Source organism: Onychomys torridus, chromosome 6, assembly GCF_903995425.1.
Source record: "Onychomys torridus chromosome 6, mOncTor1.1, whole genome shotgun sequence".
Lineage (NCBI taxonomy): Eukaryota > Metazoa > Chordata > Mammalia > Rodentia > Cricetidae > Onychomys > Onychomys torridus.
In genome coordinates this window covers 17,500,168-17,514,577 of record NC_050448.1, presented here as the reverse complement: position 1 = coordinate 17,514,577, position 14,410 = coordinate 17,500,168, and the positions used below count along the sequence as shown (strand labels likewise).

Here is a 14,410-nt window from a genome sequence, read left to right as displayed (position 1 = left end):
TCTCAGCTTTATAATTATGATTTCCACTTTGATTTAGAAATAATTATAGGCTACCACAGAAGTTGTTTCCCAGTTTTAAATGAAGTATAAGCAATGCCAAATCATAATACCTCTAAATTAATCCAAAATTTTTTATAAGTCAAAAATTTTGAAAAAACACACAAAAATAAAGTTTTTCTTCAAAGCTTACAGAAGACTTTAACCATGTTATTTTTTCCTCTTATATTTATATTAGTTTTACATTCTGACAGCAAAATAATAGTTTTTAACACATGCTCAATACTTGTATGCTACCTTGAATAAGGAGCAAACTGATGATAATATCAATATCCCTGACACTTATTTCATGTAACAACCATTGAAATGCTCAGTGAACTCAATGGTTCAATTTTCCAGCCACAAATCAAATGAAATTATTTGTTTCTATAAACTAATAGCTAAGAAACTTTTTGCTGGTCTAAATAAACAAATTTAAATTATTACTAAATAAACAACTTTTGATTTATGGCTTACTGTATAAACAAACATATTAAGAACATTTTATAATATTTCATATTTGTTTGGGTTCTTCATTTTTTGTTACCTAATAGACATGTCTTCTGTAATGTAATATATTTCACGAACCATGACTTTGCCAGAAAGAACAGAGAAAGAGAAGGAACCTGTTACAGAGAAAAGACAATGGTAACTACAATAATTCTTTTAAGGCATAGTAAAGCATTTAGAGCTTAGACTAATCTTAGCCTTTAAATTAATAAATAATTCATCTTTTTCTATTCCCTTCTCCATATACTCACAAGTCTTATGAATCGCTCATCTCTCTTTCCCAATAAAATAAAAAGGGCCAAAATATCACTATGGACTGAACTATTAAATAACCAGTTATGTAAGTACTCCATATAGGTAAATCCTTTAATTACAAATGGCCACTACACATACACAAACAATATCTAATTTAGCATTTTTCTCCATTACTCTGTCTGCATCAGTCATTTTCTCCAATTAATAGAAGACATTTTATGCTTCAGAGAAGATTTACTTGTACTCATTAAGAAGTGTTTGAATATGAGGAAAGCTGGAGTGGCTCTATCTAGCCACCTCTCCTCCCATTCCACCCAATAACTATTGGGCTTCCCACGGAACAAGGTTTCCTAATGTAAATTCTCATCCTCTTGCAAAATTTCTCCTGGTAGTAAGAAACTGACTAAAACTGGCCACAAAATGAAATACACAAAATTATCTCAACTTACAGATTTTTAAAGTATCAACTTTATAAAAAGGGAGAAAGCCTATACTGAATATTCAAATTCAAGGCAAACTCTAAGGAAACTGAATTTATGAATTTTAACTTTCTCAAATATTTTTATAAGCATCTTTAAAAAAAAAAAAGCCAAAAAAGTTACTATAGAAACACTTTCAGCAATGAGAATAGGGTAAAAGTAACCAAATGGCAGTTCATTACTATCTAAGGAATGTTAGAGGAAAGGCCAGACAGACTGATTACTTCAAACGTATGAACCAAAAATGAAGTTCTAAAGCTACTATCTGTTTACAAAATATAAATTCATAATATAGTATCTCATGATAATGTGAAAGAAAGAAAAATAGTGTTACACACACTTACCAATATGGATATAGCCATGCTTATACAATCTGTTAAGGACCAGTGTTAAAATAAGACCAACATTCCGAGAATTATAGTATGTGAGATAAATAATCCATCCACAAGACAAAATGGTAGCTGTTGAGAGGGAAAACAAATCAGCAAAGATTTACTTCCATATATTAATCTATATTCTGACAATTTAATACTGGCAATTTTAAAATCATAGGTTCTTCCTTTCTTATATAAATTTCTTTTTTCTTCAGTTATTTGCCTAAAATAAAAATTTTGTATGTTTGTTTGTTTGTTTGTTTGTTTGTTTTTCGAGACAGGGGTTTTCTGTGTAGCTCTGGCACCTTTCCTGGTGCTCACTCTGTAGACCAGGCTGGCATCAAACTCAGAGATCCACCTGCCACTGCCTCCCAAGTGCTGGAATTAAAGGCCTGTGCCACCACCACCCAGTTTGCCTAAAATAAATTTTAAAATTGTAGATTCTAATCAGATAAAGTTCAATGCTTCAAGAACTTGAAAGGTATTGCTGCTCCATGCCTCTGCCTTCAGTTTTGGTTAAGAAAACTAGTTTCTACAATGATACATCAACTGTAGACTACTGGCAATGGTCGAGAGAAAGTCTGATCTAGTCTGGTGATCAGATGGCCAAACACCCTAATGGTCGTGCTGGAACTCTCATCCAATAACTGATGGAAGTGGATGCAGAGATCCTCCGCCAGGCCCCAGGTGAAGCTCCAGGAGTCCAATTGTCGAGAAAGAGGAGAGAATGTAAGAGTGTGAACTGTTGAGACCAAGATTGGCGAGAAAGAGGAGAGAATGTAAGAGTGTGAACTGTTGAGACCAAGATTGGAAAAGCACAGGGACAAATAGCCAAACTAATGGAAACACATGAATTATGAACCAAAAGCTGTGGAGCCCCGAACTGGATCAGGCCCTCTGGATAAGTGAGACAGTTGAACAGCTTCAACTGTTTAGGAGGCACCCAGGTAGTGGGACCCGGACCTATCCTTAGTGCATGAGCTGGCTGTTTGGAACCTGGGGCTTAAACAGGGACACTTTGCTCAGCCTGGAAGGAGGGGACTGGACCTGCCTATACTGAATCCACCAAGTTTAAATGAATCCCCAGGGGAGTCTTGGCCCTGGAGGAGATGGGAATGGAGGGGAGGGGATGGGGGGAAGGTGGGGACGGGAGCAGGAGAGGGGAGGACAGGGGAACCCATGGCTGATGTGTAAAATTAAAACACAAATATAATAAATAAAAAAAGGAGAGAAAAAAAAAAGAAAACTAGTTTTTTTGCCCTTACATGTAAATTGGTGCCTTACTCCTACAGCTTTCAACATTCCTTCTTTGTTCTATATACTGTTCTACTTCCTCTTCTCTGCCCATGATTGCCAAATTTATCCTTCCAATGGTGTTCCACAAGTCCAGCATGTTCTGTTTTTACTATTTCACCCTGATTAGTCTCTGAATATTTTAATTTGTCTACCATGTCTTCAAGCCCTATTTTATTAATGAGATTTTTCTCTAACTTTCTTATTTTGATTTATTAACATTTTTATTTCCAAAATTTCAAACTGATTTATTTTCAGCACTTGTATGTCTCTACTGAATTCCTCTATCTCTCTGACTTACTTCATTTAACTGTTCTCTTTGAATTCATTCATTTTATTCATGTCCTCTTCCTTTCATTGAACATTCTTATATTATTCTTTTGACTTCCATGGTATTTCATCCAATTTGCTCTCATTACTACTATGGAATTAGGAACTTTCAAGTGCATAGTGCAGCCTTGCTTTTTTGTTTTTGTTTTTGGGGGTTTTTTGCATTTCTGTGTTGGGATTTAAGCATCTGGGATGAGTCATTGGCTAGACTTTTTTTTAACTATCCATATTTTTTTCAGTGCAAATATTTGCAGTGTTCAAGTGGAACTACGTTATAATATGGTCAAGGTGTCATTTGGAATTGACTCATCTCTGACAGCAAACCACTACTAACTTCAGGACGAGTCTATTATGAAAACAGAATAATCTTCAATAAAAATAATTGCCCCAACCCTAATAATTTTGGACGAATACAAAAATACAGTGTGCAACAAGCTATTAGTGACTAAGTACAATGATGGAAAGAAAGTAAAACTAGTGATTAGTATCAGAGCAGCACACAGAAAATAAAAGGAAAAATGAATGGAAGGATATAACTGTAAAGATAAAGGCAGGAGATAAGGCAGCTCCATTTAATAGTAAAGAAACACAAACAACCTAAAACCACCCCAGCACTTGAGAGACTGAAGCAAGAAGACCCACAAATCCTGGCCAATCTGTGTTCTAAAGGAAAGCCAAAAATAAGAGGGAAAACAACAGAGCAGAACAAAACTGGTCCAATTCAATTGAATTAAATGAAATATAAACATGAAGGAAAGAGAAATAGGCAGGGTACAAAGTCTGTATGTGGCTTCTCACAAGAGCCTGGTAGCCTGGTCTTCCCCTAGGCAGTCACTCACAATGCCCAGAGCATAATGCCACCTCCCACTTTGCACAATCCCAAAGATTTCTGTTTCCAAATTTCTTTTGTCCATTCAGTATTGAAACTAGTGTTGTTCTTTTACCCCAGCTTTTTGGATAGCTGCTTTCCATCTATGCCCAGTTTATTCCCCAAAGAATCTAACAGTCTGTGCCCGGCTTCACTCCCCGCAGTCGTGCACTGCCCTGCCCAGAGGAAGTCTGCAATGAGCCAGTTAAGGAACAAATGGCTCAGCTCCAAGGACAGGTAAGCAGCTTAAGAGCTTGCTGCCACCACAATCATATCATTCCTGATTAGGCCACAGATACCAGAGCTATGACCTCAGCCATGGCTCTGGATGATATTTTTTTTTTTAACTTAGAGAGAAAAATTATTGTTTTTTTAATCAACAATACCTACCTTTTAAAAAGTAACAGGAGCTGGGGAAATGGCTCAGTTGGTACAGTGCTTGCATGGAGACCTAAATTTGGATCCCCAGGACCCACATAAAAGACAGGCATGGCACATGTAACTGTAAACAAGAACTAGGGAACCAGAGATAGGAGGATCCCCAGAGTTCATTGGCCAGCCAGCCTCGTGGAAGCAATGAGCTCCAAGTTTATTGAAAGACTGTCTCAAAATGTAAGGTGGAGAGAGACCATGGAAGGTGCCCAATATCAACCTCTAGTCTCCACAAACACATGTACATCACACATATATACACCAACACAAACATGTCCATCAACACAAAGAAAAGGAAATTTTGTCAAAGGAACATTAAATAGGCTACCTGTGGAAGTCTGAATGTAATTGGCCCCCATAAGCTCATAGGGAGTGATACTATTAGGAGGTGTAGTAGCCTTGTTGGAGTAAGTGTGGCATTGCTGGAGGAAATGTGTCTTAGTTCACTTCCTGCTGCTTTCAGATCAAGATGTAGAACTCTCAACTCCTTCCCCTGCACCAGGTCTGCCTGTATGCTGCCATGCTTCCTGCCATGATGATAGTAGTCTAAACCTCTGAAACTGTAAGCCAGCCTCAATTAAATGTTTTCCTTTATGAGAGCTGCCCTGTCTCTTCACAGCAATGGAAACCCTAAGACGCTGCCCTCTCCTAAATACTTGTAGTAACTGTTATGGCAATAACCTACTTTTGAAGAATGTCATTATGGTAGAATAAATCATAGTCATGAAAAGTTGTCATCTACAAAATTTATATTTTTTAAATACCCTGTTCATGAATACACAAAAGGAATAACACAAAAAACACTGTTTTGATAATGTCTTCCCTTTCCTTTAAAATATATAACTACTTTCTAAATAAGGAAAAAGTAATGTGCGGCAGGTTAAGATGTGACCTAGCAACATCAGAGTAAAATCATCACTTTGTTCAAATTAATGCTACAGTTTTTAAAAACAAAGCAGTAGCTTTGTTTCATGGGGGGGGGGGGACTTTTATTAATAATTTATAGTAGTTTTCTTCTGTCAAAGAGTAAATATAGAACTCCAAGTCTAAATTGTAATTCAATCCCATCTATATATTATGAAGCATTGTTATTCCTTTGGTATACTGCTGTGTGATGATAATACTTTTGTACACTGGCTTAATAAAACCCTGATTGGCCAGTAGCCAGGCAGGAAGTATAGGTGGGATAAGCAAACAAGGAGAATACTGGGAAGAGGAAGGCTGAGTCAGGAGATGCCAGCCCACTGTCCAGGGAGAAGCATGTAACGGCACACAGGTAAAGTCACTAAACACATGGTGACATATTGATTAACAGAAATGGGCTGAGTTTAAGTGTAAGAGCAGTGGTAGGCCTGAGCTAATGGCTGAACAGTTTTAATTAATATAACCCTCTGTGTATTTATTTGGGTCCAAGCAGCTGCAGGACTAGCGGGTGAGAGAGATTTGTTCTGACCATGGGCCAGGCGGGACACAGAAAAACTCTGGCTACAGTATATTTGCCACCTCTACCCATATTCCTGCTTTATAGCATATGGCATCAAGTCATAAAAGAGGCAAAAGCATGTACTTAGGAAAAATTGCTATGTAATCCACAGCATGTAATCCATGCTACTATCAAAATGGGAAAATTAAAGGTTATCTTCATAAAACTCCTTTGAGCACTGAAACAAGACATGCAAGCTTCCTATTGTATTCTGTATACCAAAGATGTTGAAAAAATATCAGTAAGTCCCTTTTTCCTTACTACCCTTCCTAATTTCCCTTCTACATTTCAAGTTCCTACAACAAAACCCAACTCAAACAGAATGATTTCACATCAACCTGTGTAGCAGTAATAGCTTCAATAATCTCTTTTCACTAGTATTATTTTATACTTCTTTCTTTTTTCCTTCATATTCATTCACTCATTTCTCTCCAATCTCCTTTCTCTACCACTTAATTATGCACTATCTTGAACTATTTATATATACCTAGAAAACTTATAGACCATTATACAAAAAAGTTATAAATAGCATAAACCACTACCATTTTCACTCACTAGGAAACAAAGAAATTAAAATAAAGTATTAAATAAATGTTATCTCACTATAAAATATTTACCACGGACATTTATTATGTTTATAAGAAAAATATTTGTGTATGTGTTGGAGTAGGGGTGAGGAAAGTAATTTAAAATAGGAAAAATTATATCTACACAATCTATATCTTTTCTCTCCCCCACCTCTCATAAGTCAGATAACCAAGAAAAAGAGAAACAATACAGAGTAGTTTCCAGAGCAAATATTCAGAAGACATATATAAAATCTCCTTTCCCAGAGATAAATGAATGCTACTGCTGCATTCCAGATAGAGTCAACCACTGCCTAAAATCTGACAGTAGTTAATACATGCAAGAAAACACAACAAAATATTAAAAATATATCCTACTTACCAACAAGAAGCCAAACAACATTGGAATTGTGTTCTGTAAGAAAATCTTCTAATTGAGTGATACTGGGGACAATGCTGTCATTTTTCCTTTGATCCATTACTGATGTTTTTCCAAAACATCTAAAGGCCTAAAAGAGATCAACAGTTAAACTTAGAATCAAAGATTCATAAAACTCCAATATAAATCATGTAAAGGAGTAAAAGGTGAATTAATAAGGTTTTTTAAGTCACTTTCTATTTCTTTCACTAGGAATGCAAGTAAACAACAAATGAAATATATACATATTTCTATCTAAATAGAAGGCCGTGGTTCACATTAGTAATGTCAAGATTTTATCAATCAAGGTAGTCAAATCTCTGTGAGTTCCAAGTCTACATAGCAAGTTCCAGGGTAGCTAGAGTTAGAGATACCCAGTCTCAAAAAAAAAAAAAAAAAAATTAAAAAAAGAGTAGTTACTAAGAGAAGCATGGGGCTGGAGGTTAAGAGCACTGACTGCTCTTCCAGAGGTCCTGAGTTCAATTCCCAGCAACAACATGGTGGCTCACAACCATCTGTAATAAGATCTGGTATCCTCTTCTTATACATAATAAATAAATAAATCTTTTAAAAAAAATAAGAGAGGCATGATTACTATTAAAGACCATAGTGAAAATGTATCTTAATAGGGAGTTCTAATCATCTATATAATTATCCACCTAGATTTTTTTCTCAAAAGTTAGCACTTAATATTATATTTATATATTAAATAAATCTTCATAATGACCATTACCTCTATGTTGTCATCAATATTTGACAAGATAATAATCTTCCTAGTCAAATCCACTCTGAGTAGCATGTGAAAAGTCAAATGATCTCTTGCCATCACATGTTTGGGATAAATTATAATAAAATGTCAAACTGTAACAGATACGGCCAACTGTATAGATAAATATGTATATAGATATGTATGTGTACTGGTTTGAATAAGATGGACTCATAAGCTCATATAGTTGAATGGTTAGTCACCAAGGAGTGGAACTTTGATAGGATTAGAAGGATTAGGAGATGTAGCCTTATTGAAGATGTCACTGGGGATGGACTTTGAGGTGTCAAAAACCCATGTCAGGCCTAGTACCCTCCCTTCCTTCCTTCCCTCTCTGCCTGTGGATCAGGATGTAGCTCTCAACTACTTTTCCAGCACCATGCCTTCCACCATGCTCCCCACCATGATGACAACAGACTAAGCCTCTGAAACTGTAAGCAAGCCCCCAATTAAATGTTTTCTTTCTTAAGAGCTGCCTTGGTCATGGTGTCTCTTCACAGCAATAGAACAATGACTAAGACAGTATGTATAACACATACACAGATAGGCAAGTAGCATAATTATTTTATATATAAAGAATTAATTAAAAATAAGAAATAAAGTTCTTATAATAAAAAAGAAGTATTTCCCGTTAGTACAGTATTAATATAATTGACCCAATCCAAAAAAGTATCCAGTTATAACACAAATTTAAAAAAAAACTCAAAAAAAAAAAAAAGGGGTAAGGAATCACAAGGAGAACTATATCATTAATATTCCTTTTGATCAAGTAGCACAGATAAGTTTTGGGGGAGAAAACAATAATAACAGTAAATTTTTCAGGATGCACAAAGAATGTATAATGACAAGTTTTTCATTGAAATTCAATAAATATGACTTGTCAACTTTCTAAATATATATTTGTTTGTTCGCCATGGCTCTCACTTAGGGGATCATAATAGATCATAATTTTCTTAAACACACACACACACAAATACACATTGAAATCTTAATTGAAATGAAGAAGAAAACAAAACATCTCTTAAAAGTAAAAGGAGGCATGTGCATGTGCAACAACAGACAATGACAATACCATTAAACAGCAAAAAAGCTAGAGAAAAAAATGGAAAAATGTTTCTACTTTTACATTTTTTCCCACTGTTTACAAACTGAGTAAGGCAAGACATGTTCTCATATTTCTCAAAGCATGGAAAGACCTGTCAATCACCAGCCTAAATTTTTGAAGGAAGGGATCACTTTATAACCCATGAACATTCTCTTTTGTCCTTTTTGGTTCAACATTTTTTTATTTAAATGGGAGAAAACACTTTGAAAAGACCCATAGTTAAAAAAACAAATATGAGAACACACATTTGGTACCCAATACCAAAAGACAAAAAAGGAGAAAAAGAAAGCCAAGAACATACTTAGCCAGACCTAGTAACTCCTATAATTAGTATATTAACATAATTAATATTAATATAATTACTCCTATAATCTCAGTTCCTCAAGTGGCTAAGCCTAGAAAATAACAAATTTAAGCCCAGTAAAATCCATATCAAAAAGTAGATACAAATAAATATTCACATATTTTATAATGAATTACATGTAATAAAATTACATGTACCTATCTTATGTTTATTTTTTTATCATCTTAGAGATGTCAAATGATGAGTATATACTGAAGGAGAAAAGGTTAACTGAGGGATATGTTCTGGCATTCCAGTCTCCACACAAAAAAGATAATGTTTCTAATCAAATCCGAAAAGTGGGACCCATTCACACACAAAAAAAAAAACCCTAGAGTCCTCATCCAAAATCATCACCATTTGCCACTATAACAACTCATTAGTCTTAACAAAAGAATGAAGAATGAGGGTGTTGAAGCTGCAAAGGCATAAATCTATTGGATCAGTATCTACCAACATTCTACCCAATGATGAATGCAAAAATTTTAAGAAAAACCATCAGACAAAAACCCAATGTTAAAAACACATCTTGAGCAAGTACAGAAGAAAGAAACTACTTTGTGGTAGTTTAAATAAGAATGATATCCATAGGCTCATATGTTTAAATACTTGGTTCCCAGTTGGTGGAATTCTTTGGGAAAGATTATGAGGTGTGACTTTGTTAGAGGAAGTATGTTACTAGGGAAAGCTTTGTGGTTTCAAAATAGTCATCATTGCCAGTGTGTCCCTCTCTGCCTCCCACTTGTGGATCAATGCTCTCAGCTGCTGCTCCAGCCATTTGTTAGCATGCCTTTGCTCTGCCATCATAAACAACACTCTGGAACCATAAGTCAAATTAAACTCTTTCTTTTATAAGTTGCCTTGTCATGGTGTATTTATCTTTATCACAGTAATAGAAACTAATACAGCAGTTGATACCAGGAAGTGGACTATTACTGTCACAGACCTGACCATGCTGTTTTTGTTGTTTTGGGAAAATGTGGAAGACTTTAGGACTCTGGACTAGAAAAGCAGTTGGATGCTATAAGCTGAGCCTAAGAGGCCATCCTAGTAGGGGCTTAGAAGACAGAAGACTGAGAGCAATGTAGACTATGAAGGCCAAGCTCAAGAGGTTTCAGGCGGGAACAATATTAGCAACTGGACTACACACTATTTTTGTGATATTTTGGCAAAGAATATCACGAAATTCTCTACCCTTACCCCAAAACTTTGCCTGAGGCTAAATTTCTTTGGCTGTGGAAATCTCAAGACACCCTAATATTGATTCTGTCATACAGTTATTAGTAATCACTGTTATGTGCAAACATCTACAATGAATAAAAGCAAGTAGGGTAAATGGAAATACAAAATGTACAGCTCAAAGAGAAAAAGAACAACCAGGAAATTTAGTGTTGGAAGCAAGGCTTGTTCTGAAAGACGTAAGATCAAGGCTAGGCCTGATCTGTACTGGAATAAGGGAAAGACCCCAGCCAACTAAGCCTCCAACTTGGAAAAAAAAAAAAAAAAAAAAAAAAAGGCCTAAGGAATTTAAAAGCAACAACAAACTAAAGATGCAGTAAATGTGAGGTCAGGCTCCATCCCAAGCAGAACTAGTGTTTCCACAGGGTTCTGGCTTTAGAGTCATAAAGGATAAAAGAGTAAAGAGGTTATAGAATCTTCCTCAGTGGTTAAGGACAATAGTGGAAACAAAGCCTGAGTTGTGTGGGAGACCCCAAGTTGTTAGAGATGTCAGAGATACAGGATATCTGCCAGGGAGAGCTGAATACAGAGTAGAATTAGCCCAATAATGAGATGTATGCTGAAGGCAGAAAAGCTGGAAGCGAAGAGCCATCTAAGCCCTTTGACATTAGATATGGAGCTCGGAGGTTTTTCCTGTTGGATTTCCATCTTTCTTTTAAGCCAGTATTTCATTACTATGTACCAACTCTTCTCCTTTAGAATGGTAATTCATATTCTAAACCATTGTATATTGAAAGTATTTACTGTGCTGTTTCATTTTATAAGGGCCTACAATGAAGAGATTGCCTTGAGTCTCAGAAGAGCCTTTAAACTTCATATTTTTCAATAGTGTTGAGACTGAAAGACTATGGGGATTTTTGAAGTTGGACTAAATTTTGCATTCTGATGAGGCCACAAGTCAATGGTGCCTAGGAGTGAAATGTGGTGGTTTGAATGAGAATATGACCTCCATCGGCTCACATGTTTGAATATTTAGTCCCAGTTGGTGAAACTGGGAAGAATTAGGAGGTATGGCTTGGAGTAGGTTATGTCACTGTTGGCAGGCTTTCAGGTTCAAAGAACTAGTGCCATTCTTAGTTTGCTCTCTGCCTCCTGCTTATGAATCAAGATGTAAGCTCTTTTTTTTCTATAGCCATCTGGCACCATGCCTTTGCTCCATCACCACAGACTCTAACCCTTTGGAACCATAAGCCAAATTAAGTTGCCTTGGTCATGGTGTCCTATCATAGTAATAGCAAAAAAACCAATTCAACCTTTGAGTAAGAAGAAAGTATTCTGGCATAAGGATCAAGGCAACAGGGTATCCACTAGGATCTACAGCTCAGCCACATCTCATAGTACATCAACTGCTTAATGAAGAGGAGCTAGAAGCTAATATAAGAACCTACTGCATAATCTTCATACAGTAAATGATTTGGGAAAAATAAAAATGGTTCATTCCTCTTCTTCTACCATCCTGAACAGTTCAATCTCTTACCAGAAGCTCAAAATGATGCCTGTTATATAGTAGTCTGTAAATACCTATTACATGAATTAAATTGCTTTTAATCATGTTTATCCATGTCTTTTATTACTCTCTATAGAACCTATAATCAGAAGAAGAAGAGGAAGAAGAGGAGGAGGAGGAGGAGGAGGAGGAGAAAACACTTTAAGTTTTGGTAATTGTTGCAAACCAATACCAAGAAGCTGAGGCAAGAGGATCTCTAGTTCTAGGCAAGCCTTGACTTTGGAGATCTGGGCTCAAAAAACAAACTACTACAATGATAACAAACAAACAGACATATAAATATTCTTTTTTAAGCCTTTTATAAACATGAGCAGATAATAGAGCAAGCAAAAGACAAGCACACTGGAACTTGGTAATAAAGCAAGGGATTCTCTGGGCTTTCTTCTGTCAATGTAAAAGCTAAGCACTTGAGTTAATTATCAGTCATGTATCAGCAATCCAAAATTCAGACAAAATGATTTTGGGGTCACAGATGTACTGATACATAGTCAACTTTTCTCTATCTGGCCTTTAATAAGAAATTCTATTTTTTTTTTAATCTTAGGCAAAAATACTTACCCAAGGTATTTTTTTTTAATCTTCAATGTTGTTTATCTTTCCTCTGCTGAAGGCTCTTCTGTAGTGTTTCATCTTAACAAGTCTGAAAAGAACAGCATATAACCAATTATAAAAGGTATCCTAACTTTGTTAGCAGGGTAACCCTTTCAAATTAAATTATTTAAACACACCAGAAAACTCTTCGGGATTGGTCCAATATTACATTCCCTTGTAACAAGAACTCCTAGACCTCAAATAAAACTAAAATTTTCAAAACCACTCTACATATGAAAAGAATGTGTCATAGGAGTCATTGAGGTAGGAGTCAGGACACTGATGGTCAAGTTCTACCTTTAAGACACTGCAAAGTTCGCCCTAGAAACAAGTTTGGTGTGCCTTAGTCTCCTTTCTACTCTGGACATCTGGCACACTGTTTATCAAATGACAATCGCCTTGCAAACACTATTGGGTGGCATGTTGACTGAGGGGCTATAAAGAAGTAAGACTGCCAGGTTCGGAAACAGCTCTGTTTCAAGGTTCTCATCCACAAAGTGTGAACAGACTTCACTTAATAGTACTGGTACAAATTAGATGAGACCATACTAGTCAGTGTCGATGAAATCGAATTTTCTAATTCATCCTTTATACTTGTCAGACTAAATGTGCTCCACTGTCATGCATGGGATGAAAAGAGCAACACGAAACCAGCTGAAACCTACTCTCTCAGTTCCAGAGCCCATGACTTCCTCAGCGGAAATTTACAAGAATCCGTTCCCTTTAATAGACACCCCACTGTCAACACAGGAACCCCATGGGGGGGAAGAAGGGAGATACCTAACACTCCCGGAAGGAAGATAACCGTTCTGGACCTTCCTCTGGCCGCAGAGGTGTCCTGTGAGGTGTGTCCTACTGGACCAGGCTTCCCGCGTCAGCGACGCCGGGCCATCCCGGGAGGCTCGGCCCAGCCCGCTCCGCCGGAGGCGCGCCCGCCAGGAACCCCGGCACCCGGCTGTCAGCGCCTGCTAGGCCGCGACCGCGACCTCCGACCTCCGACCCCGCGTCCCAGGCCCGCGCCACAGCCGCCACCCCGCAAACCTCGCGGACTCGCCCCGAAAGGCGCTGCCCACCTCCCGACCGCCCAAGCCCTCACTGCACGCAGCCTCGCGAGCTCCTCTCACCTGACAGCGCGGCCGGCAGCCCCAAGCCCGGACCTCGGTCGATGCCTACACCCTCAGCCTGCGCAGGTCCAGCTCCGCCGGCAGCCTCGGACGTCCATGGGGCGGAGGAGCGGAGCCCGGGCAGCAGCGGAGGCCAGCGGCACTGCGGCTACGTCAACCGGCAGCGTCTCACGTCAGGGCGTCAGCGCCTCAGGGCACGCCACAATGGCCCCGCCCAAGAACTGAATGGGCCCCACCCCTCACGGGCCGGGGGCGGAGCCGAAATCACCGGCCTGGGCAGAGGGGCGGGGCCTGGGCCTAGGCCCTGGGTAGAGGGGCGGGGCTTAGGCTCCTGGGATCAGGCGTAGGCCGAGGGGCGGGGCCTGAGCTGTGGAACCTAACCAAGGACTCAAGGCGGAACCTGTGCCTAGGGGCGGGGCCAGGGCCAAGGAATTGTGCCTCGACGGGGCACGCAGCCTGAGTGACTCGACTGGGCGGTGTCCACAGGGCGAAAACTGGTGTGAGGGGCACAAATCACAGAAGACTTGAAAACTACCTTGCTCTAGATTGGAAGTGGGGATAAGTCCTGATAATGCGGATGGTATAATCAAAATAGGAAAAGGAGGCCAAAAAAGGAGTGTCAGATGGCTGTATGGTGTGAAATGGGTTCTCACAGAAGATGCACTTGATTGTGTGAAACACCGACACAGTG

The 14,410-nt window shown here is 38.3% G+C and overlaps 1 protein-coding gene across 7 annotated transcripts in view; it reads right to left on the bottom strand.

Moving 5' to 3' along the window:
• The window catches only part of Kiaa1109 (KIAA1109 ortholog), a 201,653-nt gene extending 187,780 nt beyond the window's left edge, over window positions 1-13,873 (bottom strand). For 6 of the 7 annotated variants that reach the window (XM_036190575.1, XM_036190569.1, XM_036190574.1 and 3 more), the window contains exons 1-5: window positions 13,720-13,873; window positions 12,563-12,644; window positions 7,009-7,135; window positions 1,625-1,741; window positions 584-662 (exon numbers count right to left, since the gene is read on the bottom strand). In XM_036190575.1, the coding sequence (XP_036046468.1) occupies window positions 584-662; window positions 1,625-1,741; window positions 7,009-7,105 (293 nt within the window). In that variant the 5' untranslated portion in view covers window positions 7,106-7,135; window positions 12,563-12,644; window positions 13,720-13,873. Of the gene's footprint in view, window positions 1-583; window positions 663-1,624; window positions 1,742-7,008; window positions 7,136-12,562; window positions 12,645-13,375; window positions 13,522-13,719 lie in introns of those variants that run through there. The other variant, XM_036190570.1, reaches the window with a different exon arrangement.
• Between the last annotated feature and the right edge of the window lie 537 nt (window positions 13,874-14,410).